The sequence below is a fragment of the Pagrus major genome, chromosome 22, assembly GCF_040436345.1.
Source record: "Pagrus major chromosome 22, Pma_NU_1.0".
In the NCBI taxonomy this organism is placed as follows: Eukaryota; Metazoa; Chordata; class Actinopteri; order Spariformes; family Sparidae; genus Pagrus; species Pagrus major.
The window spans coordinates 13,580,892-13,597,078 of NC_133236.1; the positions used below are offsets into that span (position 1 = coordinate 13,580,892).

The window sequence follows — 16,187 nt, forward strand, 5'->3', positions numbered from 1 at the left end:
GGTTGGCATACAGATTTCAAGGAAACCTCATTACCACAGAAAATACATAAAACTTCATGCAAATCCTCTGTTGACCATAGCTTAAAAATTACAACTAAGCTATGCTCTCTGTTGTCCTCTGTTTTGACATATCAATCGTATCCACTTATGTCTTATTCTGTTATTATTCTATTATTCTGTCAGTCTTTTTTGTGATTGACAAAGTACATTTCTGAGCGACCAAGATCCCTGTAGAATGAAACAATAAGTCAATTAATGTATTCGTTAATCAACAGAAAATTTATCAGGAACTATTTTAATAATCTATAAATCCTGTAAGTATTTTTTCAAGCAAAACTGACAAACAAGCTCCAGTTTCAACTCAACTCAAGTCTCTGTTATGTAAAAGCTCAAAATATAAATAGACAAGTAGGTTAGTAGCATCTCTCTCTGAGGTACATTACAGCACATGGCTACAAATGGAATATTTCAGTGTTGATGGTCGAAGTGGTATTTACATTCTCACTGCACTGCACAGCAGCCTGATAGGGCTCCAGCAGGGCGACGTAGACACTGTGGGGGCAGTGCGAGGTGACGAATAAGGACCCTGAGCTCTCGCCTCGGTCTGCGGCGACAAGCAGCCACTGGCACCTGTTGACACACCATTCCCCTAAAAGGAAACACTGGAGCCAATCAGAGCTCAGAACGGCCCAGGCGATCCCCGGGATCTGTCATCTGCTGGAGGTCTGGACCCCAGCCTCAGCTCCCCAACCTCCCTCCCCCTCAGCTGTCTGGCATGTTTATGGCCCCCCTCCCTCCTCACACATGCCACGACACTGGCAAACAGTCACAGGCAGGTCCCCTTAGACGGCTCCTTAACCAGACAAGATCTCAGATATCCATCACACCGTGCAATCACCCACATCCCCAGTGCCCTGAATGAGCTTAGTCATATTAACACATCCTTTGGGACCTGAAGAGCAGCTTCATAAAGTATGAGTGGGAGAAAGATGCTGCTATATGAGGCAGAAGATGATGATAATGTAGTTGAGTGCCTCAATCTATCTGTCACATTAAATGTAAAGGGCATATATTGATTCTAAACTTAACCTAACACGTCTCATATAATGTACAAATCATATATATTTGTCTCAGTCATTCATGTTGTGATTTACGGGTGTCTTGGAGCTCATTAGTTGCTGAAATTAGCCACCATCCAGGCAACAAACCTCATAAAACTGAACACTACTCCTTAATCTGTCCATTGGCTTTCGTCTCCAAGACAACATCCCTCCAGTCTGGTGGCGTCCCTGACACGGGATCCACTTTACTGAACCATTTTGCCAAGCAGCACTTAATTTGGGCTTGTGTGAACTCCTGAGCCCGCCCACCGGCCCCCAGCCTAAGGATGCAAGGACATATTTAAGGACCCCCTTGCACCGTCGGCCTTTGTCCCAGTGGAAACTCCAGTCTTGTGGTAACAACTTGGTGAGTCCCTTTACAGTCTTCTTGCTTTGTTGGTGTTTGGACAGTAGGGATCAGGGAGGATGATGGCCACAGCCACAACATGGATATTTTTTTTTTCCAGCGTGAAGATGTTTCTGTGATCAGAGTTGATAACGTGTTGGAGGAATGATGAGAGATGAGCATAGGAGAGAGGGAAAAAAGTTTAAAGAAGGAAAGGAAAAGAGAAAACTGGTGGTGATGAGGATATCAGGGTTCAGTGAGCTGCACTCTGGAGACTAGGACAGACTGAGGTTTAGGATGCAAGGATGCTTGTGGAGGAGTGGCAGGCGTGAAACTTTAGCTTAGATAAGATACAACATAGGAAAACTTTAGAACAAATCTTTTAGATTAATTAGAAAAAAATGAATCAAATGTTTGAAAAGAACTATAAAAATTCAGTTTCATGGAAATTTTCAATGTTGTAAGAAGCCTCAAACTCACAGTAATCAAAGCCTAGTCTGTATTTCTTGGCCAAGACACTCTTCAAAAAGAGATGTTTAATTCAATGTTGGCTTTTCTAATTAAATGAAAATAATCTATAGCTTTTTAAATGCAACAATATTGATGTGAGCTTTTAATCAGAAGAAAACTCTTCGTTTTCATGACTGAATAAACTTAATAAACTTGATAACCTTAAAGGACAACATAATGACATACTGTTTTACTTTGTTTATATGTGGCGGACCCTGCCACCTTTCTAGCTTCAAACAATGTTCTGGGGACCTTATTTTCCCCTGAGAACAGCTTGTTTATTCAGAGTTTGTATTATCACCTCATTAAAATTGTAAATATCAAAATTCTGAGTTTGAATATCTTCTCAAAAAGTACATAGTGCCCCTTCAAATGAAAAAAAAAAGTAGTAGTAGTTTCAAAAAGTAATACAAATCTATTTTGGGGTATTACACTATTGAAACCACAGATTAGCCTCTCTGAAATCATTTTAAGCAAGTTGTATTACCTTGAGATGACTATATTGTCCAGAAATATAGTATTGATAATGCTGAGTTTAGTGTGATTAAATTAATAAATAAGATATGCGTTTCCTATTGTGTCTGAGTCAGTCTTGTAGGACAACCTCAGAGGAAGGATGGGAGGGATACATGTTTGATTTTCCCTCTAAACCTGTTTGGCTCCATGCAAAAAAAGCATTGCATAGAAAGCTGCAGCAGCAGAGGTGATGCTGTCACTTGGGATGCAGACTGTGTCCAGAGATTCTGGAAGGATCTGAGCACATGGCCTGCCTCCAAACAGAGGAGTCCACTGTGTGGCAACAGCTGAGAAGAGACCCAGGCGTCCGGTGCCACTTGTCAAAAGACACACCGCATCAGCTGTTAACTGGCTCTGGCTTTACGATGAAATACAGAGGGGGAGGTTGTGGGGGCGGAGGAGGGAGAGACAAGGGTCCCGAGGCTGAAAATAGACCAGTGAGAGTGAGTGTGTGGGGGGTCGAGCCATGTCCCGTTTTGGCTTTTCAGGCAGCTGTGAGACTCAGAGAGGAGATTAGGGCACTCAGAGGTGTCTTCATACTGAACATGGTGCTACATAGTTTCTCAGGTTGACTCAACAAAGTACTGTGGAAACCTAATTAAGCACAATGAAAAAAAAGAAAAATTGTGTTTTTGACATTAACAGTAATAGAAGCTCCTGATCCAGGCAAAAATAAAACATTTGTCTGAGCGAATGTTTTGTTTCCATCCTCTGTCCTGTACAGAAGGCCAGCCCAAAAAAGACCAAACATGTGTGACGACGACGAGACCACCGCCCTCGTGTGCGACAACGGCTCTGGCCTGGTCAAGGCTGGGTTCGCCGGTGATGACGCTCCCCGTGCTGTCTTCCCATCCATTGTTGGACGCCCCCGTCACCAGGTAGGAAAACTGAAAAGGTCACAAGTTTCTGAAAGATTTCTGTAAGATTCAGTTTCAGTGTCTTTCAGTGTTCCTAAGATTCTGAGATGCCTTTGCTTCGTTCTTAGGGTGTGATGGTGGGTATGGGTCAGAAGGACAGCTATGTGGGAGACGAAGCCCAGAGCAAGAGGGGTATCCTGACTCTGAAGTACCCCATCGAGCACGGCATCATCACCAACTGGGACGACATGGAGAAGGTGAGATTGCACTTCTATATGTTTTTCTTTTGAGTCTTTTTACATATATGAAACTGAGTCCCTGACTTCCTTGTTCCTGTTCCACAGATCTGGCACCACACCTTCTACAATGAGCTCCGTGTGGCCCCAGAGGAGCACCCCACCCTGCTGACTGAGGCCCCTCTCAACCCCAAAGCCAACAGGGAGAAGATGACCCAGATCATGTTTGAGACCTTCAACGTCCCTGCCATGTATGTGGCTATTCAGGCTGTGCTGTCCCTGTACGCCTCTGGTCGTACCACCGGTGAGATTCTACCAAGGACTTGAAACTCCTTGACTGCAACATCGCATGCAGATAAAAATGCACTCTTCACAATATAAGTTCTGACAAACGTATTTTTCTTGAAGGTATTGTGCTGGACTCCGGTGATGGTGTGACCCACAACGTGCCCATCTATGAGGGTTACGCTCTGCCCCACGCCATCATGCGTCTGGATCTGGCCGGTCGCGACCTGACTGACTACCTGATGAAGATCCTGACTGAGCGTGGCTACTCCTTCGTCACAACTGGTACGAAGACAGAACAAACACTAGACGATTTATATAAAGAATAGGCCTGCAGGTTTTCTGGAGTGCCACAAATGACAAATTACAGGCAGTGGTAAATTACAGGCCTACTTAAAATATCAAAAGCAAACATGTTCATTATCACCCCTTTAGAGGTTTTATTGGATTATTATTGTTGATGCATTAACATGTGAGCCCATTTGAATTCTTTAAGTGGTGGAGTTGGAGCTAAATATAACTACTTTATATCCTGTTGCTAGCTTAATTTTAAGATGGCATCATTTTGGTTTTTTGTAGGCTATTTAAAATGTTAACCCACTAAGTCACCTAAGAAGTCACAAAAATGATAAGAAGCTCTATTTCCTTGTGAAATGTAGTTTAAGTAGCCAATGTATTATGGTGACTGATAGTGAAGCTGAAATTTGCCCATGTTGGGTAACGTTGGCTAGGCCTAGCAAACCCTAAGTGTACTAAATTCAAATATAGTGTGATTTATTTCTTGTAAATGTAACTCTACATGTGTAAGAGTTAAGAATGAGGTATTTTTTTTTAGCATAATTGAGGTATTTAGCATAGGATTTCTGACATTAGCTGATATAGCCACAATGGGCCAGCTAACGTTAGCCTGCAATGAATAAAAGTTTTCATTTTGAAGAGACAGCATTATGTTAGTTTAATCTTTCAGTATAAACAGACAAGGAGGATACAGTGCTGAGTCTCATAAACATCGATGTATGGCTCAGAGAGATATTATGTGGGACTGGTCGACTAAACTGTGACATTTTTCTCCCGCCAGCTGAGCGTGAGATCGTGCGTGACATCAAGGAGAAGCTGTGCTACGTTGCTCTGGACTTCGAGAATGAGATGGCCACCGCCGCCTCCTCCTCCTCCCTGGAGAAGAGCTACGAGCTGCCCGACGGTCAGGTCATCACCATCGGCAACGAGCGTTTCCGTTGCCCCGAGACCCTGTTCCAGCCCTCCTTCATCGGTGAGTCCTGAGGGCAGACACAGTTACTCTGAGTGAAACTCCACTCAGTCTGCAGGTCATGTTTAGACATGATGGTGTTTCATGTGACTTTGAGACAGTTCATGTGACTTTACTCCATCTAGTGGCCAAAGTTTGAGTTAAAATTTGTATCTCCTTTTTGAATTATCTAATGGCTGGTATTCAGTATAATTCTAGCTTAACTTGAATTATAATCATGGGTTATAACCATGAACCATTATAATAATAATTATTTTTGTGTAAGCACACATTTACCATCAGGCTCCTAAACACTCACCTTTCTCCTCTCACCTGCTCAGGTATGGAGTCTGCTGGTATCCATGAGACTGCCTACAACAGCATCATGAAATGCGACATTGATATCCGTAAGGACCTGTACGCCAACAATGTGCTGTCCGGTGGTACCACCATGTACCCTGGTATTGCTGACCGTATGCAGAAGGAGATCACCGCTCTGGCCCCCAGCACCATGAAGATCAAGGTGAGCCCACTGACTGGTTAAATCCAGTAAACAGGAAGTGTTTTCAGTTAAGTATGTTGTGAAAAAACCAACCTGTACCTCTGCTTCTCCCCTTCAGATCATCGCTCCCCCTGAGAGGAAATACTCCGTCTGGATCGGCGGATCCATCCTGGCCTCCCTGTCCACCTTCCAGCAGATGTGGATCAGCAAGCAGGAGTACGATGAGGCTGGCCCCTCCATCGTCCACAGGAAGTGCTTCTAAATCTCCAACCATCACCAAAAACCCCCACACCAACTGCACCAGCTCTCCTTCCATATCTATATTTCTACTGTGCCTTTTGCTGTATATACATGTACTGTTGTAATAAAAATAGTTGCTTTTAACAGTAACAGTCTGGAGTCTTGGAGTCTTAATATACTCTGTCAAGTAGTTATGGCTGCACTTTTTGAAAAACGTGATTTTCTTTATTTAATTGGTCGCCTAAATTAGAGTTGATCATATAAGACGTCTTTCTCTTTTTATATAAACCTTCAAGAAACGTGCCAGAAAACTTTACTTTCATGAAATCATACAGTAAACTGGAGGCCTCAAGACATTTTTTCCCCAACTGTACCGAGAATATTCAATTCATTCATTCATTTGCAATCTAGTTTTAGTTACTTCATACTTCAAAGTCAACTTTTCATGAGAAAAATTGCCTGTTTTTAGCTTTATGACAATGCATTTTCCGGTTAATATGAGAAGGTTTTTAAATTAAGGAGTAAGATATACTAACTCCTTCAGTTTATAACCAAAACCTGAGGTTATGTGTTTTTTACTGGACAGGGAAGGTATGAAATCTAACCTAGTACATGTATAAAGTAATAAAATGAATATATGTGTGCACAGGTACCTAAAATTTCTACTAAATGTATTTAGTTACTTTCTACCACTGTCCATCACCACCTGAAGCTCAAGCTCAAGTTTCAAGTTGAAAGCTCATATCTACCACCTTCCTCGTGAGCCCTGAACACAGCACTTCATGCTTCACTTCCTTGTCACCTGTGCCACAGGTGATATGGATGAGCATAATGAAGCCGGCCCCCTTCATTCACCAGTGGTTTTACCAAGTGACTGACAGAGATTATGGTTAAACTGTTTTGACATCTCTCAGTGATATTTGAATCATGAAGGTCACAGACAGTAATGTGATCCGGTTTCACCTTCAAGTTCTTCACGGGATAACAGTGAGGAGCTTTGAGAAGAAGAAGGAGAGACTGTTCATCGGTGGTGCAAAGATCTTTGGTGTTCCTCTGGAGAATTTACCCCGGAGATACATCCCTGAGTTTGGACTGGTGCCGTGGTGAGTAGGAAGTTTGTGATATCACCCAGGAGGACAACAGCTCACAGATGATTGCTTTTTTTAACATGTTGTGTCTCAGCTTTTTGGTGGATGCTTGTTCACTTCTTCTGGAGCGTGTTGCGACTGTCGGCCTGTTCAGAAAACCAGGGTCTCTTCCTCGCATTAAGAACCTCAGGGTAAGATTTCATTCATGCTATTTCTCCTGGAGAAATAGTGCCAGCCGGTGGATAATTTTGCACTTTCTGTCTCTGTTCCAGGCCAAACTGAATAGAGGAGAGGGGTGTCTGTCCACAGCCCTCCCCTACGACGTGGCCACTCTGATCAAACAGTTCTGCAGGGAGCTGCCAGAGTCTTTGTTCCCCTCAGAGCTCCACGCCGCTCTGCTCAAAGCTCAGGCTCTGCCCATCCCGGAGGACAGGACTTCAGCCCTCCAGCTGCTGTCCTGTTTGCTGCCTGCAAGGAACTCCTCCAGTCTGCACTACCTGTTCAACTTCCTCTCCAAAGTCTCCCACAGGTTTGGAAACATATGCAGACAAAGAGTGTTTCTTTCTTTACAACTTTCAGAAAGGGGACATTACAAATTGTAGTCTGCTTTTATCATGTGTTTTTTGCCTTCATTCTCTTTGATGCTGTCAGATGCACTGAAAACTTGATGACCAGCATGAACCTCGCCACAGTCTTCGCTCCGTGTCTTTTACCTCCTCCCAACAAGGCAGAGATGTCTGAAGGGCGACTTGAACTCAGAGTTATGGTCCTTCATACCTTTATTGAAAATCCTCACTTATTTGGTAAGAAACTAATCCTCTTGTTGTGACACTATAATTTTAATGAAGGGTATTGAACGTTCAGGTCTTCGTTGCCAGGTGTGATTCCTAAAGCGGTAATGGACAGTATGGAGTTTCTGACGAATTTTCATCTTCTGAAAGACGCAAAGAGAGGACATAAAAAAAGACACAGTTTCAAAGGTAAAAGTATATAGAAGCTGTTGGATAAAAAAAAAAATGTCATTAGCTTTTTCTCAACTTAAAGCCTCCTGTGTGCCTTTTTTTATTTTCTTTTTTTATATATATTTAAAGTGATGCATTCTGTGAAGACGGTCCCACTGAATCAAGGGAGGTCAAAGGTCAAACCTGCAGTCTCAGAGGTGGAGAAAGGGTCAACCTCAGGAGGCAGAAAACCACTCAGGAGGAGCCTCGGCCTGGAGTCTTTCCCCAGTGTTCTGCTGTTTAGGACCTGTTTTGCAGGTAAACACAATATGAAGAAAGAAATGTTCTGCAGTTGATGGGAATTTGTCTCGAATGTAATGATAATAAAATGGTTTATAGAACAAGGTGACAAACCTGCAGAGGCTTTGTTGGACAGTCCCAGACCCACTCGCAAAGACGTGTGCAAGACCCCACAAGAGAAACTGAAAAGGTAAAAACAGAAAGTCGTGAAAAATGCATAGTGCAGACACGGCACTTCACCACATTTTTCCACCTGAAGGGCACCCTGGAGGGCACTTTATCATGTTTTCTCTAGCATAGGGGCATCCAAGAGAAGATTTGAGCAAGAAATCGACAAATATTGCACTGTACAAGTAACTTAATCAAAAACTATTTGTATTCTTGAGAGTGACCTCATAATTAAAAACTGCAACATCACAAATTTAATCTACATAATTTGATCCCTTTTGTTGTTGTTTTTTTTTTTTTCAGAGATCTGCATTTGGCTCATTTCCCGAGGTTCACCAGAAGTTTGGATGCAGGCAGTTCACCTGTGCTCACTGGTGTCGGGAAACTGAAGCTCACACCTTGGAAAAGACGCACATCACTATAACGAAATGGTCATGTGGGTTACCCCATATTACTGTAGAATTAAGACTATAATCTCTGATAGTCCAGTTTGTATTTATAAGCTGACTGAGAGTGGTTTAGGGTTTTTAACCAGATGGCAAAAGTTACGTTTTAACCTTTTAGATTTTAATGAATTTATGTATTTATTTCACAACAAGACTGTTGTTTTATATCAAGTGATTAAATGTTTTTGAATTCCTTTCAACATTTTTTTCCTTCCTTGTGTCTTTTACTAAGTGGTTGTGGTGCAGTGAGGCACTTCAGTTATCTTTGATGCAAGCCAAAGATCAAAACTGCATTATTTTATTAGAATAGACTAAAAAGCCTTTGTCACTGAATACCACAAAATTAGGAGCGTTACTCGTTACATCGCCACCAGAGGTCTCAAGTGACCCAATAAAGCCTCAAAGCATTACAGTCAAGATGAGGACAAACAGGAATAAAGAGACACAGAAAATATGTACACAAGTTGGATTTTAAAAAAAGGACAAAAATGGCCACTTTGTGCTCAAATTTGTCTTAATTTGACCCAGGGTATATCAGCAGCACACAAAAGGTAAAATACTTCATCACACTAACCACCTACTGAAGGTGATTACAGAGAGAAAAGGGCTTTCTTCTCAGAAATACAAACTGTGTTGATGGTCTACATTATGATCTCAGATGCAGCTCTGCACTAATAATTGGCACAATGTAACAGCCAATGAGAGGGGAGGATTTTGGTATCCTAGCAACTGCATCTGAGCTGTGAAGTGAAGCGGATCACATCCTGCAAGGTTGCGTAATGGACAGCTGTGATGGGAACGGAAGTAAGGTGTTTAGCCTTCAAAATAAAATAAGAGCAAATGCTAAACGTTTAGGACAGCTATTTAAGAAAGCAATGAAATCAATAATCATGCTAAATGGATTTTAATTAGATTACATTTTGGTAAAATTTTCCAAGAAAGATATTTTGAAATCCCTTTTCGATCGTATTTGTGAGGCAAACTTTTATTTTAGAAACAGGAAATGTGTGTTATATGCTAGCTAGCTTGACACAGGTCTCGCGCAGTAGCAGGACACGGTAAGAAAATCACTTCAATTAATTTTTTTGGGATAATTTTGATGTTTTCTCGCGTTAAAATCACAAATTTAGGTCTCGACATCTAAAACATGTAATTAGGTACAGTTTTTATTATAAATGACGATGTTTTTCTGTTTCGTGGACATATCAGGCAGGCTATAAATAGACTATTTACATCGGCCCTGTGTTTACAGTGTGAGTGGCGCACCTCGGCTTTATTCAAATTACAGACAGTGTAATTTAATGTATCTGGTTACTATTAAAACACACACAAGAGAAACATCCTCTGAAATAATTCCTTTTATATGATATGTCCTTTTTAAAAATGTAATTAGCCTGTGGTGTGTCCGACAGGAGCACGCAGCTGTGTTTGCACATTATAACACGCCTGTCCACCCATCTATTGTCCAGGGAAACCTGTTGTGATCGTGTGTTTTTCCCCCTGTAGACGACAGAAATGGGCTCGGCTGTGCGGTTATCGTTGTTCGGCCTCCTCCTGTGCCTGCAGCTCGGCAGGGCTCCGGCCCGCAGCCCCCGCACGGCGGACCAGGTGTCTGAGGCCGACATCCAGCGGCTCTTGCACGGCGTCATGGAGCAGCTGGGCATCGCTCGGCCCAGGGTGGAGTATCCAGCACACCAGGCCACCAACATCGTCGGGCCTCAGAGCATACAGGGTATGTTGGGTGTATTTATCATTGTAATAAAGTAATTTACATTACCCAAATGATGAATTACTTCGATTTGTCTCATTATATATCACCTTTCTTACTTTTTCACTTTCTTTTTGATTTTGCAACAATCAACAACACAGAACACACCAGGAGAGCAAAGAAAACAACCAGGGGGGAAACACTACTGTACATTCATAGCAACAGAAATGATGTACTTCCTTATTTCATTTCTATTTTTCTTAATTTTCTCTCATGTTTCTGTAGAGACATTGATAAAAAGGCAGGGAATAATACAGTGATATAAGAGAGAAATAATATGACAAGCTGGGCCTGCTACAAATATGTTGTCATATTTTCAAACTGAATACCGAATGTGACCCTGGTTTAAATACATTTCATATCAATGTTTCTAATATTTCATAAGCCCTCATCATACTATTGGTTTATTTCTCTATCGGTAAATTTTTCGATTCATTATATTGTCTTGAGAATGTTAAAAAAAATATTAAAAACACAGTTGACATCTTCAGATTGCTTGTCTTATCTGGCCAACAGACCAGAACTCAGAGATCTTCAGTTTACTGTCATACATCATAAAGAAAATCATGTAATTTTTAAGTTTGTTTGGCCGAAACCACAATGTTTTGGGCAGTTTTGCTTGAATAAAAGGAATGAAATGATTAATTGATTATCAAAACAGATGAATAGCAGATTCCCAGGTTTTAAAACAGAAAAAAAAAATAGAGAACTAGTACGTTGTGACATGTGAGATATCTTCACATATGACATTTCCAACAGTGTAAATACTTAATTGATGCTTATATTTTTGTATTATGGAGCCTTTTCTAGCTGGTGTTGCTGATCTCTTTAAATTGCTTGTTTTATTGGACTAAAAACATCTAATCCTGCAGCTTGACAAGCTGAAAAAAAGCAGCATTGTTGGCATTTATCCTTGAAAATGATTAACAATTAATACATTATCAAAATAGTTGCAGATTCATTCATGGTGTATTGAGGCCCATTCAAATATGTAATGCCAGTAATATCATCGAGAGTTTCTCTGGACAGAGTTAATGTAATGTGATGTAAATTAGCCTCAGATGAAGTTTTATCCTGTTCTGAAACAATTAATATGATTCATTTGTATGTAATTGTAGCGCTTGCTTTTCTCCACTAGGTGGTGCTCATGAAGGGCTGCAGCACCTCGGCCCTTTTGGCAACATCCCCAACATTGTGGCTGAGCTGACAGGCGACAACGTTCCCAAAGACTTCAGTGATGACCACGGATACCCAGACCCTCCAAACCCCTGTCCTCTGGGAAAGACTGGTAGAAACTCTTGTTCTTAGCACATTATTTACTATCATCATAATGTCTCAGAAGATATTATTGCTGCCACAGAGCCGATTCTTTCTTTTCTTTATGGTATTTATTCGCACCGTGCTGTTTTTTTTAAATGAATTCCTGAAAAGAAGATGATCTGAATCAGTACGTCAACCATTTTTTGATTATTGCTGGTGTTTCTTTTCCTTCATAGCAGCAGATGGCTGTTTGGAAAACGCCCCGGACACAGCCGAGTTCAGCAGAGAGTTTCAGAAACACCAGCACCTATTTGACCCGGAGCACGACTACCCAGCGCTGGCGAAGTGGGTGAGTACAGAGAAGGCCTGGAACTAATTATTTGTTTTATCACAAATCAATCAAACGGTGAAAATGCTGCTTACAATTCCCAGAGCTTTTGTTTTTGTCCGAGCAAAAGTCCAAAACCCAAAGATACTCAAACTACGATGATATAAACCAGAGAAAAGCAGCAAATCCTCACATTTTAACCAAAAAGTGAAGGTGCAAACCAAGTATTCAGAGATAAAAGGCATTTTATATTAGTCAGTGCTCTCATGCGGGGTTGAGGCGGAGCAGTATGATAACAGATTAATCTAGTTTCAGTCTCTCTCATCTTTTCCTCTGCACGTTGGGAACAAGCAGCCCAGCAGTCACAGCTTTGGCTTCTCATGCTGGCAAAAGCTTACAAACAAAATGAAGACAAGACTTTTACCATTTACAAGATCAAACAAAACTTGTATCTTGGTTGGTCTGGCTTGAAGAAAATCGCCCCAAACGGCATTCAGGCAGTTTGTTGACTGTAATTTAAGGAACAAAGGGGCTGGCTGTAAAGCAAAGGATGTGTGATTTAATGTCTGAAAACAGTTTTTTCTGTGTTTCCTTTCAGAACAAGGAGCTTTTGTACCAAAAGCTGAAAGGAGGACCAAAAAGAAGAAAAAGGGTAGAGTATTTGTTCTATTTTTCCTCTTTCTTTGTGGTATTATGTCTCAGAAACCACAACACCAGCACTGGAATTTACCCCTGAAGGGAGGAATGTACTCTTAAACGTATTATTTAGATGTGAACAAGAATCTCACTATTAAATTTTGGGGGATAAACTTTTATCCAGATTTTGTTCTACTTGGTCAGATATGTTCACACTATGTATATTGATATGTTCCTCTGACTCCCTGCAGAGTGTCAACCCCTATTTGATGGGCCAGAGGCTGGACAACGTGGTCGCCAAAAAATCTGTTCCTCACTTCTCTGAGGAAGAGGAGGAGGAGGCACCAACCATCCCTGCTGCCAGCAAAACCACAACCTAAACTTCTGTACCGGCAACACTCACTGTAATATTAAAGCCTACACTCTAAGATACAAGTTTTTAACACTACATATTTCAGCATTTTGGTAAACAAGCAATGGAACTGTAACTGTCAGTATCATTGTGCTTTTATTGTTATAAAGCATTACGAATATTTATGAAGGCACATTATAAGTATGCTTATACTGCATCATAGCCATAGGAGTCATAATGTTTGTTAACAAGATTATTGTTATAAGCGCTCATCAACATTCCTAATGCTTTATAGTGATAGCTGCATTTTAAGTATGTATATAATGCATTGTACACAACTGTGTCACAATGAGTTGTGATTATTGTTATAAAGCATCATAAATGTTGGAGTACTTGTAACTACAGGCACATTATAATGCATTATAAGTAGGTTTTAAAATGCATTACAGACATCATTATGACTTATGATTAATCCTATAATGCATTATGAATGTCTGAGAGCTTACAACTTTAGCCAGAATATAAGTATGTTTATAATGCATGATAGACATAGGCAGCATAATGAGTTATGATACTGATATAACATGTTATGAATATTTATGAGTGCTTACAACTGTAGCTGCATTATAACACAGGTGTTTTAATAATGCATTATTGACATGGTCGTCATAATGAATCATGATTATTGTTATAAAGCATCAGAAATATTTCGTATTGCTTATAACCACAGCCACATTATAGCATAAATTATTATGAATGGTGAATGAGTGATTATAACCATGATTATTTCTTGCATTATAACGCATTATATTATAATGCATTATAGAAAAAGGCTCCAAAGAAAGTGTACCAGCATTTTTGTTTTGCTTTTTTTTAATGTATATCGCAGAGATGTTAACCAGCCAAAATATTATTCACTAATTAGTCACAATGTGCAGTATTTATATCGGAAAAAAGTGATTCTTATACCAAACAATTTGAAGACATGTAGCACAGTGACATTACCTGAGATTCAGCCAAACTGCTTAAATACAATGTGTTAAAAACTTGCCTGGCATTGCACAGTATATCTACAACTGTATTATAATAATAAGTTGTATAGAGATATTTTGATTCAAAGGAATGTTGAATCAGAAAGTTGTCATTACCATGACTGTACAGATTTACTCACTCTGAAGTTTAATTTTTGTATGTCTTGATATAACCAGTTAATCACCTCTGTGTCTTGAAGATTCAATACAGATCATATTCTCAGAAGCTAATTACAAAATTGTCGTAGCTTTGCTTTGTCATGTAAGGGATGACTGTGAACTATTCCACTGTAGCATGGCAAATATTGTAAATCATATTCTGATGAGTATCTACTCACGTCTCTACAGGCAGCACTCGATCCGTCTTGGGTCACTTCGTCTTGACAAAAATGGTTGTGTTATGTTTTTGTTCTGTAAAGTTAAATAAACGATTTATCTGCATTGACTAAGTTTAGAGTCGAGTTGTTTCTCCTCCTCAGACAAAGTGAAAATCAGGGATTTGGGGGGCGTGTTTTTGCTGAAGGTCTGAAGCTCAAGACAGTTTAGAAAAGCCCTCAGTGTTTCATTCATAAAGCCACTGCGGAGGAGGAAGGAACAGAAGAAGGAGCAGTCTGACTGGACAGCGATTTCTCGTGAGGAAGTTAAATAAACAACAGGTAAATCAATCTAAGAACTGCTGATTTTGAACTCTTGGAACATAGTGTTTGGTGCGTAATGCGTGCGTAAAAGCTGTGCGTAAAATCCTCTCCATTCATGACTGACTTTTGCCTTTTTTCCCCCTTTAGCTTCAGCGATGAAGACACCATCGGTGCTGATCTCCACATTAGTTCTGGCGCTGCTGCTCAGCCCTCCGAGGAGTACAGACGCTGACACCTTTCAAGGCGCTATCCCTCACCCAAACAAGTACAACCCACACGAATCGGATAGATGCCAACAACCAGCCATCGGTGGACTAATTTCCCGCGGAGCAGGGCCTGTAACCTCGACCGACGAGGTGCTGGAGTCCAGTCAGGAAGCGCTGCACGTCACGGAGCGTCGCTACCTGCGGCTGGACTGGTGCAAGACGCAGCCGCTGAAGCAGACCATCCGTGAGGAGGGCTGCCTGAGCCGCACCATCATCAACCGCTTTTGCTACGGACAGTGCAACTCCTTCTACATCCCGAGGCACAATTACCAGGACGGAGATGTCTTTCAGTCCTGCTCTGCGTGCAAACCCAAAACCTTCAGCACCGTCACTTACACCCTCTTCTGCCCGGGTCAGACGCCCAGCACCAGGAAGAAACGGATCCAGCGCGTAAAGCTGTGCCGCTGCACAACTATAGATACGGATTAGACGCGTCCAGGCCGATCAAATCCTTTCCCTTTGGCCGAAAGGTGCAGCTTTGCAGAAATTAAAAAAGGAGAGTGTATTGCTAAAAGGACACGTGAAAATAAAGAGGGAAGGTGAGGATGTTACCTGACCCTTTTTTAAATATTATAATGGAGAGAAGATGGCAGCAATTCAGCGGCAATGTTCCCTCTGAGATGTCCAGATGGCTTGTAAATTATCAGCCATTGCTTCCACAAAGTCAGTTTTTATGTTTGTTCACAGATTTGGAGGACAGAAGACAGGCTGGTGTGTAACAATTTATAATGTCAGACCCTCAGAAAGTGTGTGAGGATTGAGATGGATGTATTGTTTCCACTGTGTGGGATGTAAAGCTGAAGGTTTTAAAGCTATAGACATTTTTTTTTTACAACCTGCACTGCTAAATGCCACTTCATTTTATGACTCTGTGTATAATATGTGTATCATGTGTTGTAAAGTTGCTTGTAAATAAAACAGCTTCCAAGCTATGAGATCACATATTTTCTAATCAGCGACTTTAATTGTGGAAAAAGTATTGAAAAGATTAAATTTTACATGTCAGAAATCAACGCAAAATGCCAGAATCTATACACATTCGAAACTATAAATGATGTCTACGTATTGCACAAAAGATCCTTTCAATCTCTTAAATTTAAATACATTGTTATGGAGCAAATTATATT

The 16,187-nt window shown here is 40.9% G+C and overlaps 4 protein-coding genes across 7 annotated transcripts; all 4 read left to right on the forward strand.

Moving 5' to 3' along the window:
- The first annotated feature begins 3,221 nt into the window (after nt 1-3,221).
- actc1a (actin alpha cardiac muscle 1a) lies at nt 3,222-5,860 on the forward strand. Of its 4 annotated transcripts, none has more exons than XM_073492528.1 (7): nt 3,222-3,350; nt 3,458-3,586; nt 3,674-3,869; nt 3,974-4,135; nt 4,929-5,120; nt 5,438-5,619; nt 5,717-5,860. In XM_073492528.1, exons 1-7 carry the CDS (start codon nt 3,222-3,224, stop codon nt 5,858-5,860), a joined length of 1,134 nt encoding a protein of 377 aa, XP_073348629.1. The 4 variants fall into 4 exon arrangements, with proteins under 4 accessions (XP_073348629.1, XP_073348631.1, XP_073348632.1 ...); XM_073492530.1 differs by having other exon boundaries at nt 3,785-3,869; XM_073492531.1 differs by lacking the exon at nt 4,929-5,120.
- An 828-nt stretch (nt 5,861-6,688) lies between these two features.
- On the forward strand, nt 6,689-8,981 carry LOC141018250 (inactive Rho GTPase-activating protein 11B-like). Its single transcript, XM_073493172.1, has 8 exons — nt 6,689-6,941; nt 7,021-7,117; nt 7,199-7,455; nt 7,578-7,729; nt 7,805-7,906; nt 8,018-8,185; nt 8,267-8,357; nt 8,639-8,981. The coding sequence occupies exons 1-8, from the start codon at nt 6,766-6,768 to the stop codon at nt 8,757-8,759; spliced, it is 1,164 nt and encodes a 387-aa protein (XP_073349273.1). The 5' UTR covers nt 6,689-6,765; the 3' UTR covers nt 8,760-8,981.
- Nucleotides 8,982-10,293: 1,312 nt separating this feature from the next.
- scg5 (secretogranin V) lies at nt 10,294-13,196 on the forward strand. Its single transcript, XM_073493173.1, has 5 exons — nt 10,294-10,513; nt 11,688-11,837; nt 12,046-12,158; nt 12,736-12,789; nt 13,025-13,196. Exons 1-5 carry the CDS (start codon nt 10,297-10,299, stop codon nt 13,151-13,153), a joined length of 663 nt encoding a protein of 220 aa, XP_073349274.1. The 5' UTR covers nt 10,294-10,296; the 3' UTR covers nt 13,154-13,196.
- Nucleotides 13,197-14,949: 1,753 nt separating this feature from the next.
- grem1a (gremlin 1a, DAN family BMP antagonist) lies at nt 14,950-15,489 on the forward strand. Its single transcript, XM_073492443.1, has one exon. It carries the CDS (start codon nt 14,950-14,952, stop codon nt 15,487-15,489), a length of 540 nt encoding a protein of 179 aa, XP_073348544.1.
- Nucleotides 15,490-16,187: the final 698 nt, after the last annotated feature.

Coding starts and splice junctions, on each gene's coding strand:
- actc1a (XM_073492528.1), top strand. CDS start 3,222: ATGTGTGACGACGACGAGACCACCGCCCTCGTGTGCGACAACGGCTCT. Junction 4,136..4,928: donor CTACTCCTTCGTCACAACTG/GTACGAAGACAG, acceptor TTCTCCCGCCAG/CTGAGCGTGAGATCGTGCGT. Junction 5,620..5,716: donor CCAGCACCATGAAGATCAAG/GTGAGCCCACTG, acceptor TCTCCCCTTCAG/ATCATCGCTCCCCCTGAGAG.
- scg5 (XM_073493173.1), top strand. CDS start 10,297: ATGGGCTCGGCTGTGCGGTTATCGTTGTTCGGCCTCCTCCTGTGCCTG. Junction 12,159..12,735: donor ACCCAGCGCTGGCGAAGTGG/GTGAGTACAGAG, acceptor GTTTCCTTTCAG/AACAAGGAGCTTTTGTACCA. Junction 12,790..13,024: donor GACCAAAAAGAAGAAAAAGG/GTAGAGTATTTG, acceptor GACTCCCTGCAG/AGTGTCAACCCCTATTTGAT.
- LOC141018250 (XM_073493172.1), top strand. CDS start 6,766: ATGAAGGTCACAGACAGTAATGTGATCCGGTTTCACCTTCAAGTTCTT. Junction 6,942..7,020: donor GAGTTTGGACTGGTGCCGTG/GTGAGTAGGAAG, acceptor GTTGTGTCTCAG/CTTTTTGGTGGATGCTTGTT. Junction 7,730..7,804: donor TGAAAATCCTCACTTATTTG/GTAAGAAACTAA, acceptor CTTCGTTGCCAG/GTGTGATTCCTAAAGCGGTA.
- grem1a (XM_073492443.1), top strand. CDS start 14,950: ATGAAGACACCATCGGTGCTGATCTCCACATTAGTTCTGGCGCTGCTG.